This window comes from Girardinichthys multiradiatus, chromosome 10 (genome assembly GCF_021462225.1).
Source record: "Girardinichthys multiradiatus isolate DD_20200921_A chromosome 10, DD_fGirMul_XY1, whole genome shotgun sequence".
Lineage (NCBI taxonomy): Eukaryota > Metazoa > Chordata > Actinopteri > Cyprinodontiformes > Goodeidae > Girardinichthys > Girardinichthys multiradiatus.
In genome coordinates, this window is record NC_061803.1 from 36,533,972 (window position 1) to 36,560,910 (window position 26,939).

At 40.9% G+C, this 26,939-nt stretch overlaps 1 protein-coding gene across 1 annotated transcript in view; it reads right to left on the reverse strand.

Moving 5' to 3' along the window:
- The window catches only part of ryr2a (ryanodine receptor 2a (cardiac)), a 301,990-nt gene that overhangs the window by 211,077 nt on the left and 63,974 nt on the right, over positions 1–26,939 (reverse strand). The window contains exon 3 of the mRNA XM_047377164.1: positions 26,061–26,165. Within this exon, the coding sequence (XP_047233120.1) occupies positions 26,061–26,165 (105 nt within the window). The remainder of the gene's footprint in view (positions 1–26,060; positions 26,166–26,939) is intronic.

The following is a 26,939-nucleotide window of genomic DNA, read 5'->3' on the forward strand; positions in this document are numbered from 1 at the left end:
CAATGTCTTCATCTTGCAGGAACTGCTGACACACTCCAGCCACATGAGGTCTAGCATTGTCCTGCATTAGGAGGAACCCAGGGCCAACCGCACCAGCATATGGTCTCACAAGGAGGCTACCTCTGGCGAGTATATTGAGGGTCGTGCGGCCCTCCAAAAAAATGCCACCCCACACCATTAATGACCCACTGCCAAACCGGTCATGCTGAAGGATGTTGCAGGCAGCAGATCGCTCTCCACAGTGTCTCCAGACTCTGTCACGTCTGTCACATGTGCTCAGCGTGAACCTGCTTTCATCTGTGAAGAGCACAGGGCGCCAGTGGCGAATTTGCCAATTGTGGTGTTCTCTGGCAAATGCCAAGCGTCCTGCACGGTGTTGGGCTGTGACCACAACCCCCATTTGTGGACGTTGGGCCCTCATACCATCCTCATGGAGTCGGTTTCTAACCGTTTGTGCAGACACATGCGCATTTGTGGCCTGTTAGAGGTCATTTTGCAGGGCTCTGGCAGTGCTCCTCCTGTTCCTCCTTGCACAAAGGTAGCGGTCCTGCTGCTGGGTTGTTGCCCTCCTCTAGCCTCCTCCACATCTCCTGGTGTACTGGCCTGTCTCCTGGTAGCGCCTCCAGGCTCTGGACACTACGCTGACAGACACAGCAAACCTTCTTGCCACAGCTCACATTGATGTGCCATCCTGGATGAGCTGCACAACCTGAGCCACTTGTGTGGGTTGTAGAGTCCGTCTCATGCTACCACGAGTGTGAAAGCACCACCAACATTCAAAAGTAACCAAAACATCAGCCAGAAAGGATAGGTACTGAGAAGTGGTCTGTGGTCCCCACCTGCAGACCCACTCCTTTGAGTCTGTCTTGCTAATTGCCAAAGATTTCCCCCTGTTGTCTATTCCATTTGTACAACATCTGTAAAATTGATTGTCAATCAGTGTTGCTTCCTAAGTGGACAGTGTGATTTCACAGAAGTTTGATTCACTTGGAGTTATATTGTGTTGTTTAAGTGTTCCTTTTATTTTTTTGAGCAGTGTATTAACCTCTGGCCGTCTCTCAATAAACCTCTGGAAAGTTCTTTCAAGACTCTTTGGAAAACCATTTCTGGTTACCACTTAATGTAGATCATAGAGAGAATGCTAAGGTAGCAAAACAGTAATAAAAGCAAAGGTTGGCTATTTTGAAGAATCTAAAACCAGCTCAGTTATGGTAGAGGTGCAAACACACCCTCCATTTCTGGTACCTGTGTGACCCCTTCTCTTTTCCAATGGTTATAATCAGTCTGACAGAGAGAGGTACCCTCAATCCTTGTGTTTTTTTTGTATAACAATGGCCACCAGTGGGCTCTAGATGGACAAACCTTATCAGTTTATTATTTTACTAAGTACCCCTACACATAGCCCATTCTAAAATGGCCAAACTCTAACACTCAGTAGTTCATCCTTACCTCCCAAACAACCCTACACCATTCCAGACCCTTTGTGAAGTGCCTTGAGACGACATGTGTTGTGAATTGGCGCTATATAAATAAACTGAATTGAATTGAATGAAAATATAAAAATGTTTAGAGTTATTGCACACTTTTTGTTTTCTACATAATCCCACATGTGTTCATTCATAGTTTTGTTGCCTTTGGTGAGAATCTACAATGTAAATAGTCATGAAATTAAAGAGACCCATTAAGTAAGAAAGTGTAACTAAAACATTTGACCGGTAGTGTATATGAAAGAGAAAATGCATGTAAAAATTCAGTTAGTTTTTAAATGACATTTTATTGCTTAAAATGCAATAAGATTCAAACATTACCTTTAATTTTAGGTCTGAAATATGCAAAGAGCAAAAACAGATAAAAAATAAAACATTTCACATTAACTTAAATATTATTGAGGCTATTAGTAAACACTGCCTTTTAAAGATATTACACTAGACTTTCAGTCTGAAGTTTGAAGTCCAAAAACAGATGAGAAATAAAACATCTCACATCAACGTAAAAATTTGATTGCAAACTCAAATTGAGGCATATTAGTAAACACTGACTGCCATTTACAGATATTACACTAGACTTTAAGTTTCAAGTTTGAAGTATGAATAAATTTGTAGAGTTATTTAATTTTGTGAAGGAGTAGTTTACCTCTACTGATAACCCTAACTCTGTAAAAGTAAATAAGTGATTAATGCATTTTAAGCTTCAGTTACTTGATTTTTTATGTATATATGTGAGGTTCGAAGTTGCTTTAAATACAATCATTTTAGCATTACAAAATAATCTAAATCTTGCATATTGTTTTTACAGATTACCAAAGTAAATGTGATCTTTCTAATGTTAGCAAATGGGTAAGTCCATATGTCTGTAGCTCCCAACAGGTTAGCTTGATGTATTTAGTTTTCTGCTGGGGTGTTGCAGCATCGAGGACGCTTTATTATGATATGCTAAATCCATTTTGCAGTACAAGCGCTGCGTTTTCTTTTCTGTTTAGTTTAAAGTGATCCCACACTTTTGATGCTTTAAGTCTGTTGGACCACTTATTCGCTGAATATTGGACCATTTGCACGTTGCTGGACGCCACTCTGCCTTTCCAACGTCATCGGCCATTTTGTACCGCAGGATAGTCTGTCCTACAAATCCCAGCGGGTACCGCAGCTGATAGGACGGCGCGCCACACCCCTGAGGCCACAGTTAACTATATAAAAGAGGATGAGACATGTAACAGAAGAAAAAACCCTCACAGAGGTTTCAAGGAGACACCTTGTTTTGTTCCAGTCGACTGCTGACGGTCAGATCATATTTTCCCCTTTCGCCAAAGGAGGCCAGAGAACGGAGATTGACCGCTCTTCTTGGAGTTTAACCGTGGACGCGCAGTAACTCCCTCCCCCTTTTCCTCACTCGCTGCCCCAGAAGGAAGACTCCACCAAGTAACTCCGTTCTGTTTATTATTTTATTTCTAGTAAAGTAGTCTGGGCAGGGTAGAGATAGGATTTTAGTGCGATTAGATTCACCACTTATAGTCTGATGTGGTCTGAATTGTATGTGCATGCCATTGTTTTGAAACTTGCTGTTGGACTCTGAAGCCACTCTCAAGTTGTGTTTTTACATTGCGAAAACCTGAGCGTAGGTGCGCCGTAAGACTGACTGCTATAATAACCTCATGGTGAAATTCACCATTTTCTTTGTCTCCAACTTCGGGTTTTATGAGTTGCCACCAAACGTTTTATAACCCTTTGTGTTCTCGAACATCCCCGGCGGTGGGGGAAGTTTTATGACTCGCTGTAACTAAGCTGCACGTTGGGAGGGCTACGCTCCCAAAATTCCGTTCATCACCATATTCCTTTGTTAGATTATCACTTTTGCCATAACTGCTGGTTGATTCCCATACACACCCACTGCTGTTTTGTCTTATTTTGTTTAGTTCTGTGTAGAACTTTGCATGTTTGATTAGGTGATGATCATTGAATCAGAATAGCGAGGTGGATCAGGCTGTTGATTTAATAAATATTGACATAGATAAAGAAGTCGTTTGTGTTTATTTTGTGCAAGAGTGATTTGTCAGTCAAAATAAGGTTAAACTTCCCCACGTTTTGGCAGAAACGTTTGATTAAACAGTGAAATCTAGTAACAGTTATTAATTATTACTGAGTATTTAACAGTTGTAATTATCAAAAGGCGTTGAGCCACAATTACAACACCAGAAGACATCTCTGGTTTCAATTCATAAATGAGGATTTTTGGTTAAGAAATTGATTTTCTCAAATTATGATTTTTAATTATAATTCTTGATGAATATTAATTAATCAATAATCATAATCCAAGCAAGTCTTTTTCTTGACGCGTCTTTCCCCTCGTCTTCTTCCTCCATAGCTGCTAATATCCCTAAGCGTCCATGCATCAGGTCTAGTCAACAGTTCATTGGCAGAAGTGAGAGAATTGCGCAACACTAATACCTATCCGAGTGGAACACATTGCGCCGAATAGTAAAACATAATTTAACGAAGCCTATAGGCAGATAATTTGCCTCGAGAGATTTTATAAAATCGAGGTACTCGAGTTCTTTGAGGAATTGTTTCAGTCCTACTCCACAGTCTTGAGTGGGTTAAGTTCCAAGTGGTTCTGACCACACCAGTATACCAGTCAATCCACCTCCTGTATGTATGCAGACTCATTCTCCTGGATCAGTCCAATTACAGTGGTGTCATCTTCAAACTTCAGGAGTTTCACAGACGGGTCCGGTGTAGTCATTTGTATCAAGTCAAGTCAAGTTTATTTATTAAGCACTTTGAAGCAACAAGGCACTCAAGGCGCTGTGCATAAGTAAAAACATTACAATGATATAGAAAATTAAACAATAGAAAAACAAATCAAATGACATTAATAATCTTTGGGGGTTTACTGGCAAGAGCTGGTCCTAATTCAGTCTTTCTAAATAATAATACATCTATGAATCCTTCTAAGCTGGATCACTGGTAAAAAACAGTTATAGTCCAAACTTTCAAATACTAATAATGTTTGGCTATTACTGGTATGAAATAGTTGTAATACAATCCTTCTAAGAAATCTAAAAGTTAATGAACCCTTCTAAGCAATCTAAAAGTCTATGTAAGGGAAAGCGTCTTTTGCTGAAACTAAAGAACCTGGTGTAAAAACAGCTTTAGTCCAAATTTTCAAATACTAATATTTGGCTTTCACTGGTAATCCTTCTGAGAAATCTGAAAATCTATGAAAAGTAATGAAATCACACATTTAGGTAAAGTAAGATAGGAGGGGAAAAAATCATATTTCAGACTGTATTCTTAGCAGAATACAGTCTGAAATAGCACAAAAAAACCTCAGCAGGGGTAAGCAACACACATGATTTTAAAGATTTAGCAAGGGTACAGTGGAATCTTGAGGGTGTGAATATATAAGTCTGAGTGTGTTTGCAATAGAATAAAGTCTGATAGAAGCGTCATTGTCCTTGAGAAGAGAGGTGGAAGTTTTATCAACCGGCCGCATAGTCCTATCAGTACACAGCTGGTAGGGGAGTGCTGGGGAAGAGCGTCGTGTTTACATAACATCCAGAAGATATTTTGTGGATAGCCAGTTAGCAGAAGTTGCCAAGGCCACTTTGGGGCGCCAGATTTAGAAAAACAATAAATGTTGTGGTTCAGGCAGTTGTGAATTTCCAACTACCTTAAGAGTTTTGCTGATATGTCTCAATTGCGAATCCAAAGAGCCAAATTTCTAATACTTTCCACAGTTCTCGAGTGTACAACTTTTCCAAGATTATATCCTTTAAACTCTGAGTCCAACTGCTGCCAGACTGCGATTCTAGAATCGTGTCCAGCTTGCGATTCTGCTCTTTTAACATTTCAATCTGAGTGTTGATCGCTCTACAGATTCCATCAAGCATTGCAGACAGCTTTGGAATGCTTTGAACAGCTGCCCACGTTTTGCGAATCACTCGATAAGCCAGGTAACCACCAACTCCAAAAAGCAGAAATCAAAAGTCCAAATATGTACACATCTTCTACGTCCTCGACCGACATCGTAGTCAGGGACACAATCTTCCACAGCTGCCAAGAATCCATTGTGTATCCAGAGAAGAACATCCCGTCTGGACAAGAGGGTTCTCCTTTACCCTGTCTTCCCGTCGAAGAAATTTGATCAATTACGTTGAGAGACTAGCTGACCAAATCCATAATTTACAAGTTTGGAGGATATGCAAAGCGAGGCTCTGAGAAAAACACAGACAAAAAGCAGATGCAGGGATAAGCAGGGAGGGAGAGAAAACATGTGTAGAGGGAGGAGTGAGGAGAGAAAAACACCCCTGGGGGTCGCCGGTGCTGATAGCTCTTGTGCAGGAGAAAATCCTCCCAAGCCTCACCTGCTGCTGCTCCTTCAGGAAGTTGGTGATTCACTAACAGGTGGAGGCCAGGACTTTGAGCTGGATGAGCTTTTGGTGGAGGATGTCTGGGTTGATGGTGTTGAAGGCCGAGCTTAAGTCCACAAACAGGATCCTGGCGTACAACCCTGGGTCGTCAAGGTGTTGCAGGATGAAGTGTAGTCCCAAGTTGACAGCATCACCTGCTGACCTGTCTGCCTGGTAGGCGAGGTGCAGGGGGACCATCAGGGGTCCTGTGATGTTCTTCAGATGCTTTGACACTAGTCGCTCAAAGGATTTCATGACCACAGACGTCAGAGCAACAGACCTGTAGTCATTTAATCCTGTGATGGTGGGTTTCTTGAGTGCTGGGATGATGGGGCGTTTGAAGCAGGATGGAACCTCACACAGCTCCAGTGACTTGTCCAAGATCTCATTGAAGATGGGTGCAGGTTGGTCAGCGCAGCCTTTCAGGCATCATGGAGAGACATTATCAGGTCCTGAGGCCTTCTTTTTTTCTAAGGATCTTCCTCTGAGATCCTTAGTGCAGGGAGGGGGTCTGAAGGTAGGGGGGCAGGAGGTCTCCTGTAGGCAGTCAGGTTTTTCCAACCATTCCAAACGGCAGAGGTGTAACCATGTGAGACGTTTTTCTTTAGGTTCTCACAGTAGCTTCTCTTCCCTGTTTTGATCTCCTTGGTTTAAATCAGTGGCTGAAGTTTTAAAAACAGTCCAATCTGTGCAGTCAAAACAGGCCTGTAACATCTGCTTTGACTCATCAGTCCACTTTTTAATAGTCTGAACCACAGGTTTGGAATAAAATGGTTTACAGTTTATTAGAAATGACTCCAGGTCAGGACTACATGTCTTCTTCAACAATATGATGTCTCTGTACCAACCTTTGTTTATATAAAAGCAGATTCCGCCTCCTTGATTTTCTTGATAAATCATTGTGGTCTGCTCTAAACATCTGAAAGCCCGGTATCAGAAGTGCGCAGTCCGGGGTGTTCTCACTCAGCCAGGTTTTCGGTAAAACAGAGGGTGCCAGATCCATGGAGTCTGAGTTTTTACAGGTGAGGAGAAGCAGTTCGTCCATCTTGTTGGCCAGGGAATGCACATTTGCCAGGTGGATTGAAGGCAGGGGTAGTCTCCGGCGATATATCCCATAGAGAGCCGCGGCTCCGCTGGCCAGGATCTCTGTGAAGCTTTTGTCAATAAATGATGGCGCAAAAATGCCAAGAGAAGACTGTCTGATGTTTAGAAGTTCTCTGCTGAATGAGACCACAGAATGGTGGCAGATAAAGTGAATTGGATAAAGATAAAGATAAAGTTAAATATCTCTCATGTATATTTTGACTTTTTCATTTAATAGGTATAGTGTTTGATTTTACTCCAGATATTGTATATATTTTTCTTGGAAAATTGATCTTTACTAAGAGAATATCTTATTTTTTTAATAACAGGGTCATCAACAAATAAATATGCTTTGATCAAAATCAACAAGTATCACTGATGGTCAGAAACCCAGATGGATTTACCATGTTGCTGGTGAAATCCAAAAACCTGAATATTTTCTTATTCCTTTAAGAAATTATGTTAGAAATGCCAAGTCTTCTTTTGTCAAAAACTGGGTCTTCAACACTAGTGTCACTTTAGATTAATCATCCTGCTAAAAGATAAAAAAAGAAAATTAATTATTTCTCTGGAGAATATGGTTAGTTTCTGGTAGTTATTTAAAGGTGAATGGTCCCATAGTAAGGAAAAAAACTTCTGCATCAGAATATTCCCAAAACACTTCAGTGCAACGTATTTCAAAGCAGCAATATTAATTTGCTTGGTCATCTCCTAAAACGGTTGTATTAAGTTATCCCATAAAAAATGTAAGGGTTCAGTTGATGAAATCTGCAGTTTTCTAAACATTATAATCCTTATACTTCCTTACAATCTGTACAGTGCCTTGAAAAAATATTCATACCCCTTGACCTTTTCCACATTCTTGCAAGGGGCAACCACTAACACTAGAGGTGTAACGCGACATGAACGTGTACCTGAACTCTTCAATAAAGCCCTTTGGGTTCGGCATGCAGGTGTGCTGAACTAATATGACTTTTTAAAGCTGAACACGTGCAGAATCTTTCTTTGCGGACCTAAATGCACAGAGCTACAGTGCAACTTTAAAACAGGACACCAAAACAAAACAATGTGGACTCTCAATATTGTCTGCTAGTTGATGAAAGTTAAAGATGCATAGTGCAAGTTTTTAAGTTAAATATTATTTTTCTTTCCTATATATGCCCTTCCAATTGCCCGACATGTGAAATGAGTTATCTACTATTTACAGCAGTTGCCTCTACAGTCAGTCCATTAGAGTAATTTGGGCCAAATTCTTAGGCCGTGCGCATTGGTGTGGGAGACATTAAGGACATCCTTCAATCAAACGAGGTGTGAAAATTTTGACAGGTGGGCGGGACTTCCGGCGGCTGGGACATCCTAGGGCGGCGGGACTTCCGGTGGCTGGGCCTTCCTGTGACGTAACCGGATATCATCATTAATCGGATGTTGTCATTAGCCGGATATCATCATTAAATCGGATGTTGTCATTAGCCGGATATCATCATTAATCGGATGTTGTCATTAACCGGAAGTTGTCATTACAAGGAAGCGAATCTTTCTAATTGTATGTTTTTAGATGTTTTTTACATCTAAAAACAAAACATGTAGTTTCTCCACTTTAAAAGGAACAGTCAATTTAATGCAGGCACATCACACAAAATTCTGATAAAAAGAGAACCTGACAGATTGTAAATTCATTTTGTTTTAACACAGGGGGTTATTTAGATGCTATTTAGAAAAGAAGGATGAATTGGCTTCTGTTGTAGAGATGAACTGAAAAAATAAAAAATAAAGGTTATAAAATCCTCAGACATGTCACTGTTTATTGAATTAAAGCAGACAACTTGTGTATTGTCTCAGACAGTCTTCACACCAACTGTAGTCAAAAAGTAATTAAGAGGAAAATAGCACTTTCCTGGCTATAAGTCTGGAGCATTGTCTGACAATACACATCCACTGTTTAATGAATTAACGCGTCTGCGCTGTTGCTGAGGTGTCTCGGGGGGTATGGCCAAGGGGCGTAACTAAGCGCGCTGAAGGTGGTGTAGTCAGTCATCCCTGGTTCTATCGAGAGATACAGCGCAATCTTTACTGGGAGATCGGCTTCAAATCTGGTAGCTAAAAGTTTATTTTTAACCAATTACACTGAAATATTTTTAGAACACTTGTAAGGAGAAGCTGAAAAAAAAATGTCAGAAAATATTTCAGGAAACGAAGAAGGTGAACATTCTGCTTCTATTGAAAGATACAACACAATCTTCAGTAGTAAGTATTCATCTTTAAGAATTCTTTAAGTGCTTGTGAATGCTCGTTGGATAATAATATTGATTAATTTATATTCTTTAGAACCCACGAGTGATGACCTGGATGGTATCGTTTTTACACAGTCTGACTATGGTAATTATTAACTGCAACAACAACATCTAGTTTAGTCAACTGGTGAATGCTATTTTGTGATTTAAAAAATAAATGAGATAAATTCTACTTACAGATTTAACAAGAGACGTATTCCTGAACGTTGGAGAGGTCAGCGTTTGTAACCGTCTGCCTCGGAAAAAATCAAAGTTGAGACGGAAACTTGTCTTTAAAAAAGACAATCCGATCCCAGCTAAACATGAAATAGAGGGTGAAGCCATTCATGTACCACAGTCACCTGACCGTGCGCCGGAAAAATTAACAGCTCCGGAAGAGGAGAGTAAGTAAAAAAAATAAATATATATATATATACATACATACATATATACATACATATATACATATATATATATATATATATATATCTAAGCATATGTTTTCACAGTTCTATGCGATATTGCAGACTTGTTTTAACCCCTGATAAAATATTTTACAGATATATCGAATGATTTAATACAGAACCCAAGCCTGGATAACATTCAGCAGAACTGTAGCAGTTCAGTGCAGGAAGAGTTGGAACCGCCCGGAACCGTTCAAATACCCCGTGTAAGTTATAGTTATATTCAAATCTTCACAGAAACAAGATTTTTATTTTTTCAAAAGACCTGCATTGTAAGGTAACTTTATTTTGTTTCACAGAATATCTTAAATTCAGGAAAAGACGGCGACTCTGTGCTCTTTATACCAGGGCAAGGCTTGTTAAAGGTTTATTGAATGGTAAGTTTAATTCTTCTTATACTCATTTGCCTACTGAATTAATTCGCGTATTTCATTAATTTATTTTTTTACCTTTATCTTTCCAGGGGCAACGTTGATGGTGGAGCAGATTTCATCGAGACCTGGACAGCAACAGCGCAGACAGAGAGTTCCCCTATCCTTACGTGACCGTTGTAATAAAGCATCATGTTTAACACTTCTGGCTGCATGTCAGACATTGTTACTGAAACATTGCGCTGATATCAAGGTAATTTAAACTGATCCCTGGGTCTTCTTCTTCTGATACTCATGTTAATATGGAAAGCCAGATCACACATGCGCTGAATGAGATAAGGAATGTTGTTGCTCATCTTAATGAAATTCCTGTTAATGCTGATGTAGCAGATAACATCGGGTTAAATGCATCTCCTGCTAACAGTGAAAATGTAATAAATCAAAATCTGTACATTGACTTTTTAAGCTCATTAGAACAGGCTGTTGAAGATTTAAATAGAACACCGTCTCCATCCAGCATTCAGCAAAATGAATCAGCTGACTTACAAATTCCTTCAACATCACACGCCGCTGATCATACTGGGCAGCATGGCGGTAATTTCAATCCAGAGGTTGCAGTCAACCCTGATCAGATTGAGGGAGATCCTCCTGCGACTGTTGAACGTGAACGTTTTAATAACATTGAAATAAGGAGACCTTTTACCATCCCGCTTCCCTGCCCTGGTCATGTTCCTGATCTCGCTACAATCTATATAAACATCATGCATATTCTCACTGAATTAGCCAATACTGCAAGATCTTTAGCCAGACGTAACGATGTTGTGCAGCTAGAATTAGTCGGGGAAAATCTGAACCGTAACGTCACGTTTACCATTAACGATGATGGGAATATGATTCTGCCTGCTTTTGAGGATTTTCTGGATGAGTTAGTACCTGGAATTTGTTCTACAGGTAATTAATGACCCTGCAGGAGGGTCAAAACGTAAGGTTAAAGGAACGTTAGACTGTGAACTGATTAATAAGAAAAAACGTCACCTGTATATTGTAGATAATACCGGTAATCAGTTAGGCTTTGCCATAAGTCTTGCACACGTCTCTGACTCTAACCTTACTGATAATCAGGCTTTAGAGCTGGGGAGGGAGTGGCAACACAGGGCTGGTTTAGATGATCAGACAGCAGTAACTTTCAGCGACATTGGTAAATTTGAAAACATTCTAAAGAGAAAAATTGTAGTGTTTCACAGAACCGTTACAGACTCTGCAGCTCTGTGTAAATTTGAGACCAGTTTCCCTGATCGATCAAACCCTCTCTTTCTGCTGTTATTTCAAGGTCACTACTATGGGATAAAAAATCTCAAGGGTTTTATAGGATCAAGATACATCTGTGCATATTGTTACGGGAGCTATGAAAAGCCAGACACACACCATTGTGAAGGCTATTGTCCAGTGTGTCACTCATACCAGTGTATGCGTGAAATTAACGAACCTGTCGCCTGTGCAGGTTGTCACAGAATCTGTCGTAACTCTTCTTGTTTCAGTAGACACAGGGAACCTCGCAAAAGACCTAGTGCTGACAGGCCCATGAGTGACTGAGTTGGTAAAACTGTGCAAGGTGTGCAAAAGGATATACGTTATTCCAATCAGCAAGCAGGATAAACCACACGTGTGTAATGTAAAATGCCGTATTTGTGGTGAGAATATACCTCCTGATTTAGATGTGACGTGCGATGGTCATCTGTGTTACGTTCAAACCGCCCAAGCCTGTAATCAGTTAGATGATAAACTGGTTTTTTATGATTTTGAATGCTTCATTGACGAGAACGGTGTGCATATCCCCTATCTGGTCTGTGTTAAAACGCTGAAAGGTGAGGAATGGCATGCTTATGGATTGAATTGCACCCAAAAATTACTTCTCCATTTCAGGAGACCGATGTACAGAGGCTTTACCTTAATAGCTCATAACGCACGTGGGTATGATAGCTACCTGATTCTCACAGCTATGCTGCAGTTAGGCATTAAACCTCATCTCATCATGCAGGGAAGTAAAGTTCTCCGTTTAACCGACCCTGATTACAGGTTAAAATACATTGATAGCCTGTCCTTCATGTGTATGAAGCTTAGTGTGATGCCGAAAGCATTAGGTTTTAGTGATAAGACCAAAGGTTTTTTCCCCCACCTATTCTCCTCTGAACAACGTCTCCAGTATGTGGGGTCTTTTCCTCCTCCATCCTCCTACGCTGTAGAACGCATGAGCCTTCAAGAACAACAGGTGTTCAACAGCTGGTACAGAGAAGCGAGCGAAGGGGTCTTAGACTTTGAGAAGGAAGCTCTTCGTTATTGTAAAAATGATATGGACATTCTTTATCAAGGTTGTGTTAAATTCAGGGATGAGTTCTTTAAGGAGACAAGTGTGGATCCGCTTAAATGCGTCACGATAGCCTCAGCCTGCATGAAGGTTTTTGTAACCAATTTCCTTCCTCCTAAAACCTTGGCCATCCCCTCACCTCTGGACTACAGGCGTAGCAGTAAGACGTTTTCCAGCACGTCCATTCAATGGCTTGGCTGGATTTCAGACAGCAGAAAAATTGACATCGAACATGCATTAAACATGGGGGAAAGGAAAATTGGTCCATATTCTGTGGATGGGTATGCAGAGATTAACGGTGTCAAAGTTGCGTTTGAATTTTACGGCTGTTTTTTCCACGGCTGTAAAAAAGTGTTACATGCCTCACGACAAATGTCCGTTGAGAGGGGTAGCATTTGAACAGTTTTATGCAGCCACTGTTGAGAGAAGCAAGGTGCTCCAAACTGTGTACGGTCTTCGTCTCGAGGTTATCTGGGAGCATGAGTGGACTGAAATGAAAAAATCAGACCCAGGGGTGATCAGCTTTCTTGAGAAAGTTAATGCACCCGGACCGCTATCACCCCAAGATGCTCTGTATGGTGGACGCACCTGCCCTATGAGGTTGAGGTACACAGCGGGGGCAGGTGAAACTGTACACTATGTGGATTACACATCTCTGTACCCCTATGTAAATGCTAGCTGCGTCTTTCCCCTCGGGCAACCCCACCATCATTTACAAAAAGTTTGATGACCCCAGCAGCTACTTTGGCCTCATCAGAGCTGTGGTCTACCCCCCACGAGGTCTCTTTTTCCCTGTTTTGCCTTACAGAACATCCCAAGGTAAACTGGTGTTTACTCTCTGCCGCACATGTGCTGAAATAAATAACCAGTCAGGTCCCTGCAGGCATAATGATGAGGACAGAGCTCTGACAGGTGTGTGGGTGAGTGTAGAGTTTTGTAAAGCGCTGCAGTGTGGTTATCACCTTGCTAAAATCACTGAAGTTTGGCATTTTGAGAAGACCAGCGACACAATCTTTAAAGCTTACATTCACTGCTTTTTAAAGGGTAAGCAGGAGGCTTCAGGCTACCCATCTGAAGCGGTGGATGAGGAGAGCAGGTCAAAGTATGTCGCAGACTACAAACTTCTCCAGGGTATCCAATTAGACGCAGGCAAAATCGAGGTGAACCCTGCCAAAAGACAGGTAGCGAAACTGTGCTTAAACAGCTTTTGGGGAAAGTTTGCGCAGCGAAGTGATCTGTCTCAGACCACAGTCATCACTAACCCTGATGAGTTTTTCAGCTTCGTGTTCTTGAGTAAATACAGGGTTAACTACTTCCATTTCTTCAACCCTGAAATGTGTGTAGTGCAGTGGAACTACAGCAAACGTGTCATCTCTCCCCCAAGCAAGGTAAACAATGTGTTTATTGCAGCATTCACCACCGCTTATGCGCATTTAAAACTTCTCAGCAGCATGGAGCAATTGCAGGACAGATTGATTTATATTGACACAGACAGTTTGATTTATGTGACAAAAAGTGGTGAAACCCCTCTGGAGTTGGGAAATTATCTGGGTGATCTTACTGACGAGCTCGCAGGAGACAGCATTTCGGAGTTTGCATCAACAGGACCCAAGAGTTATGCATATCAAACCAAAAACCAGAAACCAGAACAAAGTAAGTCATCATGTCTGCACGTATAAAAAGGAATGTACCATTATTCAGAGCCTTGTTTGAGGCCACCCCGCAGAAGCGCAAAGATATTCTCGCACACCGCTCTCCCGACTTTCTTCAGGCTCTGTGCGAGATTGCTCTGAATATCCTAAAAGGTAACATTAAACTATCTCCATCTCAACAACGGAAATTGAAGAAGCAAAGAAAAATCATCAGATTGTTGGGTGATAAAAAAACCGGAATAAAAACTAAACAGCTGGCTCTCAAAAGGCAACGAGGTGGTTTTATTCTCCCCATCTTAACCGCTCTTGCTCCCTTGATAGGGGATCTAGTGGGTGGTATAATCAGGAGATAATGTCTCTCAAAGACATGTTTCTCATTTCCCCTCATCAATTCAAGCGTCTGACCCAGTCAGACACGTCCATCAGACAGACGGCGGAGGAGAATTTGGATGCTGAAATGAGAGCGATAATAAACGAGCCTGGTTTGACTTCTTATGAAAATATCAAGAAATATGATGCACTTTTCCAGAGGTATCTGACTCTACTCAAGCAAGGTGTGAAAGAAGAACAGCGGGTAAGTTTAACGCTGCAGCGTGACACAGAGGTTCCTGAACATGAGCGGTCCCAAGAAAAACAAGGCCCAGGGCAGGACGAGGCCCCTAAGGATCAGGTTGTACTGAAAAGCCTACCGAAGCATAACCATAAAAATGCTGAGTACATTTTGATGAAATTATCCGAAAGAAGTGAGAGTTGGACTTCGCGAGGTGAATTTGTATATAAAGGGAATGTTGTAAAGGGGTCCCACATGATTGACTTGTTGAAAAATCTCATCTTTCCGTTTAAAAAATCTGGAGCATGGCTACCCCAAGGGTGGTCAGACTTTCTACATACCTTGTCAGAGGTAAACATCCCCATATCTTCAGTCATTAACCCTTATGCTCGTGAAGAATATAGACAGTTCAAAACAGGGGGTACATCTATTGAAAATGGGGGTACACCACCCAGCATTAAGCAGAGAAGAACAAGAAGAAGAAGGCAGATAACTCATTCTCCCCATTGGTCGAGATCCGAGCTGGAAGATCCAAAAAATGCTGATGGGAAGTCAAAAAAGTCTCTTCGTAAGACGACACTACCACCCCGATGGATTACATTTTCACAATAAACCGTTATAAGAAAATGAAACATGTAGTCTATTTCTTTTATTCAATAAAATATTTATTGATTATATTTTTCAAGTCTAACTTCGTTCTCTACTTCACACACTAACATATGATGTCATTACACAAATATTATATCATAAGAAAAAACAAACAATGGAAAAAAAAAAAAAAAAAGACAATCTAAATTCCATAACAATCCAGAAACATCTCCGAAGAGCATGTTCCGTGAGTATAAAATGTACAACTTTGATTAATGACACATTTCTGATATTTTTTCACAAAGTTAGATACCATTAAATCATTCTTAATCACATCTCCGGTGTATTTTGACAACACTTGCTGCAGTGATAATCCGCACGCTCTATGACATAGATAAAAAATGCAATGGTGACCGCACACAGTGGACATAGTGTTTTGAAGCTGATCATTATGATACAATGTTTTTGAGGATCTGTCTTCTAAAAATGTTACGATGCTTGACGGGTAGAACTCGAAATCCGGAGAGAATCCATAAGAGTCAAAAAAGCTGGATTGACCATTCTCATCCAAAGTCAGAGCTAACCAGTGTTCTCCAGGCATGTGTGAAGGATGTGTGTTCACAATAAAGTAGGCCGGCCCTGGGAATTTGTCAGCTAGCAGCGGGAGCTGGTCGCACGGCCACACACCGCAAAACAAATCTCCCAGCAGATGATGCAGTATGTTCTCAATTTCATGATTATGCATGTCTGATTAGATTAATAATAATCCACCAGCACACGCCTCTTTGAATCAATCTCTAAAATAGTCATAACAAGCGTAGATGATCAGCGTGGTGGTATGAGGTAACGGGTTTCTGAAACGCATTTCCAATCTTAAATTCCCACTGGAAACTGGAGATAGAGCATCTGTGTCCTCACCCGGGTTAAGATTAAATGCGAATAGAGAGTATCCTTGATTAAATTCCTGATGTGTTATACTCAGCGGAAGATCTTTTAGATGTGGTCCTGTAGCCGTAAACAAGTTGTAATACTCTCTCACTGAATTACCTTGGTTAAAATTGGGCTGGAAGGCCTTAGCTGGAATTTGTCTGCCATCCTTACACAAAGCTAAATATTCCATATCAAAATGATTAAAGTCAAACGGATTGAAATTGCGTGTTCCTGTAAAAGCGTCATGATCCAGTAATGCAATCACCACATACTTGGGAAAGATGCCTAAGAAAAGATTCTCTTGGTTGCATACCCTTGAATTTTCAGGGATGGAATATGTTTTTAACATTCACACGTGAAAGTGGATAGAGAGCATTTGCTTTCATTAAAGCTGTAGTGTGACCCAGTCGTACAGCTGGAGAGACGGTAACTTTTTTGATGAAAAGAGATGCTCCTAATATCCTGAGTTTGAAAGTAGAGTCTCTTGCGGCCATGAGACAAAAGGCATCGTTGGCTCTTGTAAGTTTAATTTTGAGGTCAACAGAGTTTAAAAGAAGTATTTCACAGAAAAATATGTCTGCATGCAGGGGGCCTAGGAGATGTACCTCCCTGGAATTTTCCGTAAAGCCTGCTCTGTTGTTAAGACCTTGGTTAGGGCAGTTAGTTGTAACAATAGAGTTCAGAGCCCCTGCAGTGTCTTTATAAAAAAAGACCAGAGCTAAACTGGCTTTTTAAAGAATCCTCAGAAAAGTTTAACAATGTCTCAATCATGGCTCTGTATGGATGTGTAGCGCTGGATTGTGAAATCAATCAATCTCCGAGAGTGACGTCACACTGACTGAAGATGGTGTTTAACGGGTAGTTGATGAGCCCTACAGGTGCATCATCCGGCAGGTTTGTTCCAACAGCATTTCGTTGAGATCTAGATACTTTTCTCCATCTCCCGGAATGAAAAACTCAATTGGGCCTCCATTGATGATTGCTGATAAAGGCTGGATCTCGGTGTAAATTTTATCTTCAATCGATAGCTGCGTCATCGGGGCAGAAAATAAGTCCAACTCTGCCAGCGTGCACTCTGATGATTTATGTAAAAGAGCCATTATTTAAATATATCAAAACATGCGGATGACTTCTTTCCTCTTCGTTTGTCAGCTCCAACTGATCTCCTTTTTCGCGTTTGTCGTTGTTTTTTAACTGTCCTTAAACGATCACCAGGGGGTCTTGTTCTGGGTCTTTTGGATAAAACCATAATTCCTGAACCTTTTTGACCTTCGGTGCGTGTAGAACCACTCATTTTACTCACGGCTCTACCGTTGACATCCGAAGCGATATTTGATGCAGCCGTTTTAAGATGGGGTTTTGCAATAGCAAATCCTTTTTTAACCAGAGGGGATACAAAGCGGAATAATTTTGAAAATAATGATCCAATTGCGCATCCGTACATGACCGGGGCCCCATAAAACCCTGGCAGATTACCACCTGATTGACTTACATAGTAATTTACAAAGCGATTTGGATCACGTCTCAGACTTAGATGTGCCATGTTTTCTCTTGCCTGCTTGATGCAGTGTTGAAGGACCAGGGTAATATGAATGATAATCAATCAGTCTTAGAGGTTATATATATCTCTGTTTATACAAATACAATTTATCTCAGGCTATGTTGTGATATCACCGGTTTGAAGTGTAGTCTTACGATGGTCTTACCATAGACGAAATTTACAGGAACATTTTGGTCCGATTTAATTTCTATATGGATATTTTCAATATGTCTTCTGGAAACTGGAAGGTAGTGGGCGGGGTTAAACGTCAGAGTAACCATATCACTGAAGTCGCCTTATACTTTGACGGTCCGCAGTAAAGGCGCAAAAGTGTCGCCTACTATTTGCGGGCTGACCACGTCGCTGTAACAGTATAGGTGATAGAAACCAGCCTTTATATCTGCAGGAAAAGGAGCCAGTTTTGGTTCAGATACATGAATCCATTACACTGGTTTCACGCCCATCATATAAGCCAGAGTGTTGAAGAAGCGTATTTCATACGGACCGCTTGCTTGAAATGCAAATCTCTTTTGAACTTTACTGAATTTAATGCGGATACCCGAGTTCATTTTTTTGAAAAACAGTTCCATCTTTGTCTCGAGTTGAATAATGCTGTTATAGTAGCCACTTCTGATCCTTTGCGTATTGATCTCCACATCGCCAACCTTCCTCCATTCAAAGTAGGCAATATAATCCGGTACATTATGCCATGTATGAGGGTATGAAATCTCTGCTAATGCAACCATCCATTGGCCTTCTAAATCAATCTGTTGAGCTAAATGTACACGGAAACTCAAACTGGTATTATTTTTAAACACTTCCATGTTAGCATTAGAGGGAAGGGTAATGTAAAAACCGTCATCCTCTGCCTTGCGTTCCATAATGCTATATGAATCATTAGGTTTTAGTACACACCTATTTTATACGTTTCGTAGTTCATCAAACTTGATCCAACTGTTGAATTTCTCAGGCCAATTTTTCCAGCGTACAAAAACCTGTTTGACACCCTTGACGGTGCATTGATTTAATATTTTCTCCACTTGATACATCTTGTCCTTAAATATTTTTACTTTTTGAAGTTCCTCAGCGTAAAAAGAACCCTCAATAGGTTCTCCATCCAAATCTTTGAGTTTGTATACAGGAGGAGATCGGGGTATCCGCTCATACACTGTAAACACTTCATCCGTAAAACTCTGTATTTTTTGTCAAACACTCCACGTACCTTGGATATTCTGACAAGATCCCCCTGTTTAAACATTGTCACTGAGGCCCTGCAATATCTGTTGGAGGTAACATCGTACAGATTCTGAAACACTTGAAAGGCATTTTCTGAGGTCACTTCCATTGGGCTCATCTTAATGCTGGTGTGGTAGCTGTGGTTGTAGCTTCTAGTTAAATTTTGCAGGACGTCAATGTACCGCTGTGTTGTTAGCAGTAAAATATCTCCACATCCTTGTTTTTAACGTACGGTTAAACCTCTCAACCACAGAGGCTTTTGCTTCACTTGCTGTGGCAAAATGTTCAATACCGTGTTTCTCCATTAGAAGCTTAAATTTCTTGTTAAAAAATTCTTTCCCTGCATCAGTCTGAAGTTTTTTTGGGACCTGACTTTCTTTAAAAACTGATTCAAAAGCCTTTAGCACCTCTGCAGCAGTTTTTCTCTTCAAAACACGTACATACGCCCTCTTTGAAAAGATGTCAATGACTGTTAATAAATAATTGTAACCGTCATTTTCCTTGGCCAGAGCTTGCATGTCACAGAGATCGGCTTGGAACTGTCTCAATGGTCTGGTGACAAAAACTCTGTTTCTCGGGAACTTTATTCTTGCAGGTTTATGTAGAGTATAGGTATCTTCTCCCGATAAAAAATCTTTAACTTTTTCAACCGCTACCTTCTTCCCCGTTTCATCTTGTATAACCCTCCTCAACCTTTCTAAACCCCCTAAACTTCCAGGATTTGATGGGTTGTAATATACATTTTTCATGATCCTTCTTTCAGACATCCCAGTTTTATGCTCACTCTGACGACTACTTGTTAAAATAATGAATAAAACAAACACCTGAGGGTATATTTATACTTCTTTTTTTATTTTGTACCCATATTTAATAGAGAAACAGAAAAAAAAAACTGTTATATATGTATACCAGTAGAAAGCCGAGAGAGAATACAGAAAAGACAAAACAAGTAAATCATCTGAGATCGGATCGTAGCACTCTGAGAGAGTTAAGCTGCTTGAGACAATCATTACCGCTCATCTTATCGTACATATCAGTGATTGCACTATGGAAGCCTTGTACCGATTTCAGTTCATATAAAACCGTCTCAGCAATCGTTTTCACTCTGAAGTCATCTGCTTGTATGCGTCGAAGTGTCAGAAGTTTCCGAATAGCAGGAAGGAGCTTGGGGTTTACGAGTCGTTGCACGATGCGTTGAAAGTTGACTTGGTAATACTCCTCCTCCAATATCTCCAGGCACTGATGCTGTCGTTGGCTCGGGTGGTTCGTAATGCACCCATAACAGGTTTCTTTGACATAGTTCAAACAGGTTATGTTGAATAAATGAAGTATTGTTGTTTTCACCATATTGATGAGAGCGCTTGAGATCCAGCCGTCAATTTCATCACCCTGATTACTCTCCTCCTCCTCTGGTGAAGGCTGAGGGGCAGGTATCGGGTCTGGAGTTTGTGGGGAGGGTGAGTAGCTGATGGTTGCCTCGTCCTCCACGATCACCCTCTTGTCTTCAGGTTGGATATCTGTGTGTACAGACTCAGCCACGCATAGCGGTGAATAGAGGCCGGGTGAAGGCGGATGATATGATCTGAGGTTGTATCCTGTCGGTGTCCCTGAACTGAATAGGGACTCAAAGAGCTGCGACGATGAGGCGGCTGGTGAGTAGAGGTCTGGAGAAGGTGGATGATACGGCGGCCCGTGTTGAAGCTTTTATCATCATGATCAGGAGAGAAGACGGTCTCTTCTTGCTGGCTGTAGAGGTCCCAGTATGGTGTTTTCCCGTACATTCTCAAGGTCTGCCGCCCGCCGTTATGAAGAAGAAGAGTCTGTGAGCTCGCAGTTAGACCCTGATATATAGCGCAGGAAGGTGGGAGGGTCCTCAAGAAGGGGAGTGGGTCCTCAAAAGAGGGTGGGTCCTCAAAAGAGGGTGGGCTTTAGATCCACAACAGGGAAAGTCAGGATTCTTTTCACTGACATAACATCAATCCAGCAGCGTGAGTTTTCGAAAAGTTGGAAAGACGCTGTCCAATTTCATTCATCTTCTCAACCCAAGCATCATACGGTAGAGCCAGCACAGTCTTGAATACACCGCAGTTCTGATTGAATGCCTCCAACACAAACAGATCTGAGGGGGTCATCTGGTTATTCTTGCGTTTGTTTGCCTGAAAAGACCAGCAGCCATTTGCTGTGGTTTTTGACCCCCACACTGCACTAAAGAGAGGTTCTCTCGCAGCCATTTCAACATCGGAAGGACATATTCTCATCCTTTTTGCTGGTCGAGGAGAGCTTTCATCTTCATCCTCCCTTTCGTACACTGAGACTGATTCAGGGTTATCGTTAAGGTGTGGGATTGCCAGCCGTAACACAGCCCAGTCGTTGTGGGTGAGAGTACACAGAGTCAATGATCCATTAAATACCTCGTCTTGATCCAATTGATACAGGCAGAGTTCTCCTATTTCGTACATGAAAATATACCCCCAGCTACCGCTCAGTCCATATGGTTCCAAAGACCACTCTTCCTGCAGAGTGTCGAACAGAGGCCTTTGTACCTTGCATAGGTAATATGTTGATTTCTTCGGGGCATCCATTTCACGGCGCGTATGCCTGTAGACGGTAACTGGGGTTTCACACAGAAGAGACGTACGTCTTAGCTGACCTGAGGCCTGTTTTTCATCCATTGTTGTTGGTGAAGTTGAATCATCATCTGCAGAGTATGTTGCGATAGGAATTCCGATAGGTATCTCAGACGAGGAAATAGATGATGTAGATGGTTGTTAATCATCTTGGCACATCTTGCTTTTCTCCCCGGTTTGATGAAAAACTCTCTTAACTCTAACCATTGTTCAACAAGCGTTCTTTTCCAGCGAATGCTGCAGGTAAATTGTTGCGTTTTCCGCTAGTATTTAAAACAAACAATGAAGAACACCCCTCTGTTTTTTAATTTGTTGATTCTAGATTCGCCCCCTAATGACGAAATCCTATTAGCGCACTTAGTTACGCTCCTTGGCCATACCCCCCGAGACACCTCAGCAACAGCGCAGATGCGTTAATTCATTAAACAGTGGATGTGTATTGTCAGACAATGCTCCAGACTTATAGCCAGGAAAGTGCTATTTTCCTCTTAATTACTTTTTGACTACAGTTGGTGTGAAGACTGTCTGAGACAATACACAAGTTGTCTGCTTTGATTCAATAAACAGGGACATGTCTGAGGATTTTATAACCTTTATTTTTTATTTTTTCAGTTTCTTGTTACGTTTTACATAGACATACTGGTTACAACCTCTGGCTCCCACGTGGAATGAGGAGAAAACTGTTTTCTCTAAATCAATAACTATTGCTCTAAGATGAAAAAAAGAAAAGCTTAAGGTAAGTAAAATTATCATCCATTTTACCAAATGGAGTCTCTCATGATTCCAAACAAAGTCTTTTAGCTGTAGAATCCATTTCTAATTTGGAAACAGGATACTGAGCACTCATAAAAAAGTTTTTCAGTTAATTGGTTTCTCTGTTTTAGATCATCTCTACAAGTTACTGGTGCAGATTAGATTACTCAAACATTTGAGCAGAGGAAGAAAGGTTCTGTATCTACTTTTTGTCTTCCTTGTTTTTTAGATGTAAAAACATCAATCTAAATAACCTGTGTTAAAACAAAATGAATTTACAATCTGTCAGGTTCTCTTTTTATCAGAATTTTGTGTGATGTGCCTGCATTAAATTGACTGTTCCTTTTAAAGTGGAGAAACTACATGTTTTGTTTTTAGATGTAAAAAACATCTAAAAACATACAATTAGAAAGATTCGCTTCCTTGTAATGACAACTTCCGGTTAATGACAACATCCGATTAATGATGATATCCGGTTACGTCACAGGAAGGCCCAGCCACCGGAAGTCCCGCCCTAGGATGTCCCAGCCACCGGAAGTCCCGCCCACCTGTCAAAATTTTCACACCTCGTTTGATTGAAGGATGTCCTTAATGTCTCTGGTGTGACGTTTACCTTTACTATGTTGAGAATCTCCGCCGCTATTGCACTTTAGCAAGAGAACACGTGCGGGCGACTGTTTTAGAAGTTGGAACACAAAAGACCAGTCACATGCGCATCTCCACATCACAGACTCCACACAAGAGTAAAAAAACCATTTGTCTAGTGCTACAAAAAGGGCAAAGTTGGAGTCTGATGGGTGACGGAATAAGACTAGAGTAAATATCGGGGCAGTTTTCAAGCAATGGAGGAAGCTCAGATCTGCCCTGGGAATGAAAAGAGACCAGCAGTTGGCCTTGTTTTCGCTAAAAAGGTAAGATACTAAAAAAAAAAAAAAAAAAAAACACATTGTATTATATGCATTGAACTAAACAAATAACAAAAGTTATCAAGTGAAATATCTACGTTATTTACCAACTAAAAGGGTAGCTAAGTTTTTATGGAGCTAAATTGGGGCCATAAAGTTTGTTCAAACGAAATTTGAAAAATGGAAAAAAAGTTTTGCACCTAAAAAAAAAAAACAGATGTGAAACTGTTCAAAACTACTTTTCAGATTCAAGTGTTTTTTTCAAACTTGCAGATTTTTTTGTTGGCTTCAAACTTTTGTCCCTGTTTTGGCGTGGGGGGCGGGGCCTCAGATCACGGGGGTGCGGAATCATGACTGACAGCTCAACAGAGCGGCTGAACAACTTGTTCCCAGCTGTTGCATATATCTCTATATATCTATATATATATAAAGAGCCAGACAAAATCACAGCGGCAGATGACAGCTTTTTTTCTCTTCTTCCACTGGTGTCATTTAAACTTGTCGCCAGAGGGGGAAGACATCTGCAAAAAACATGCATCTTGCGCTATGCTCCTTTAAGGTTTCTCATTCAGCTACAGTGACGATGGAGAAAGAATCTCTAATATTTCCTTGAAGAGGGGCGTAGCATTTTAACACGTGAAACATAGTACTGTCAAAAGCCACAGGTCAAGCCGTCAACCTGCTTTACTAAGCATAAATAAGGGTTTGCAATATAGTCAGTCATTTTCTATAACGCTTCTTCCACACTGGGTCATGAGGAAGCTGGTGCCTATCTCCAGCAGTCTATGGGCAGGACACAGGGTACACCCTGGACAGGTCACCAATCCATAACAGGGGAACACACAAACAACCATGCACACACTCATCCTAAGGGCAATTTAGAAAGACCAATTAAACTAGCAGTCATGTCTTTGGACTGTGGGAGGAAACCGGAGAACCCAGAGAGAACCCATGCATGCACGGGGAGAACATGCAAACTCCATGCAGAAAGACCCCCGGCTGGGAGTTGTACCCAGGACCTGGACATTTGTTGGATTGCGTGTTGTTAAAACAGTTTGTTTTGTGGTGTCAGTAAGGATGTTGGACTCAGTATCTCAAACAGCTGAAGTTATGGACCTTGTGGACTCCACAGACATAGAGAGGCAGTTGCTGGTCTCCTCAGCTTGTCTCCAGATGAGTGGAATAAGTTTAATAGTTTAACCTTGCTGCATGTGATGACAAGATTTACGAATTAGTCAGGTTCAATAAACATCTGACTAAAATGAAGAGGATGGAAAAACCCGAAGCAGAGACTGAAGGCATGTGCGATGAGGTTAGCTGGACCCCAGCGGTGGGAAACCCCCCACCTCCCAGGTAAAATCCTCACATAATCACCTCAAGCAACAGCCTGACTCACAGCATGAGACAGACTCAGAAAACACATATGAGAGTCCATTGTTCCTAAATTTAGTACAAAGACTCCAAGTGTGGAAGTACTAGGGTACTTCCACAGTGCCGAGGGCAAGTGTAGGAAGTGAGATTGTTTCAGTGGTGCCCTGCCCCACCCCACTGCTTTGGACAACCACAAAGAGTACCAGGTGTTGGAGTCGACAACTGCAAGTGGTCCACATTGGACTAATGAGGAGCCATCCAACCAGACTCGCAACACCCTCCTTTATAACTCTGTGCTGCCCTCTAAGGGTCGCAAGAGTCACCCATGGGGCTCAGTTGGCTCATAAAACTGACACAAATTACACCATGAGCAATCTCCTTTGCCTTCTCAAAGGTTAGTTTAAATGCCTCCACCATTCCATGAACTTCACCAGCATGACCTTATAGATGGATGTGGTCCACCTCATGAGTATGGTCTTTGGTCCTGAGCAAGAGACTCAAGTTGGTGAGTACAGATAGTCAGGAGTTAAATATTGAGGACTGTAGGAGGCTTGCTGTTTGAGAACGCCAGTGCACAAATTCACTTGTTCATTTATTGTTCTACATTACCACACCTCACCAGGCAGGTATTCAAAGAACTAAGAGCTGGTTGGCTATTAACTCCTGATAATCAGGTGGTGCCCTGCCTTGGTAATTTTATTAAAATTACCAACATTGTTATTAATTCCTTTTGGCACTTATAATAGTAATTCATTGCCAAACTAAACTTGTTGTTGCACAACACAGAACAGCTGAATTTGCACTGACAATAAATTACACAGGTACAATTCAGACAACTTATTTAATAATTTGGTAACTTTTATGAGCAACTGATTTTATCTAGAGGTAAATGGTAAAGGGTGCTGAAAAAAATGTCAAAATGTGAAGCATTATCTTTCTGCTTCACAGGTTTGATTTTGAGGTGACAAAATGTGAAAAGTTTAATGGGTATAAATACTTTTGCAGGGCACTGTAAAGTCAAAACTACATGTCAAAAGCCATTTATGTGAAGGTCATGCAAAAACACCAACATTTGTGGAGAAAAAAATAAAATGCTCCTAAAAATTTGAATGAACATATAATTTTTTAATCTGAAATTTAAAAAAATGGCTTTGCCATTTTAATGACATTGGTTCAATAAGGCCCACCTGTCTATAATGTAACAGTTATATGATCTCAGTTAATGAATTTGGGATAGAATCCGCAGAAGTACTTAGCAAACAGAACAATGGTGACTACTGAGCTCTTACATCAATATTAAATCAAGATTTCACTTATTTTTACTAGGTTTTGTAATTAATTTGAACAAAAGTGATGAATACAGAACAACAAAAATAGGCAGCAGGTCAATTAGATCCTTCACCAATTTATCTTGGAACATATATGTGGTTTAATGTGTCGCCACACTCACCCCTTCAGTCTTCTCTTCTGTGTTGGCCAGCATCTCCTGAAGGGCTCGTACTGATAGTGACTGCTCCAGCACAAAGGTACAGATGGATAGATCTGGAGGCACATTCTGCAAGTAGAAGGACACACCTTGGAGAATTAATGTTTGCTTAGAAGGTCAGTGAGATGGCCAAATGGAGACAACAGGACAGTTACTCTGGTCTGTCCAGCTACAGTTGATACAGATCTGCTGGGCTGTGGCATAAAACTAAGGATTTAAATATTTCACATTGTCCTTTGCAACCATTGGCTTTTATACCCATGCTTTGATTCTCTATACTTTTTTGTCGTAGTTATAATTATATTTTCCTCTTTCCACATTAAATCCTCTCCATGTACCTATAATGTGGTGTTTTGAGAGAAGGGTTCATGCAGATAGTGTCTGCTCCTACACCAACATATGGATTGGTCTGTATTGAACATTGTTATTTTTCCTCTGTGACATTGAAACTGTCAGAGAAATTGATTTTTGATTACCTGCAAGTCATAATCCTAAAAATCAAAAGAATTAAACAGTTGAAATATACCACTGTGCTTGCAATAAATCTATAAAACACAAGGGTTTCACTTTTTTTCTTTCTAAATTTCTTTTTTGCAGCCCTAGTGGACTTGTTTTTAATTTTTTGTTATTTGAAAGCAGAAAGACAGGAAGTGGGGTGAAGACAGGGGGTAGACATGCAGCACAGGTTGTTGGGGGTGGGACTCGAACAAGCTGTCGAGGACTGAAGCCAAGGTACATGGGTTGCACACTCCACCACTCCTGAGCTTCACTTTTTGAACTAAAATAAACTACCTTGTTGCTGATGTGTACAGTTGTGTTCAAAATAATAGCAGTGTGTTTAAA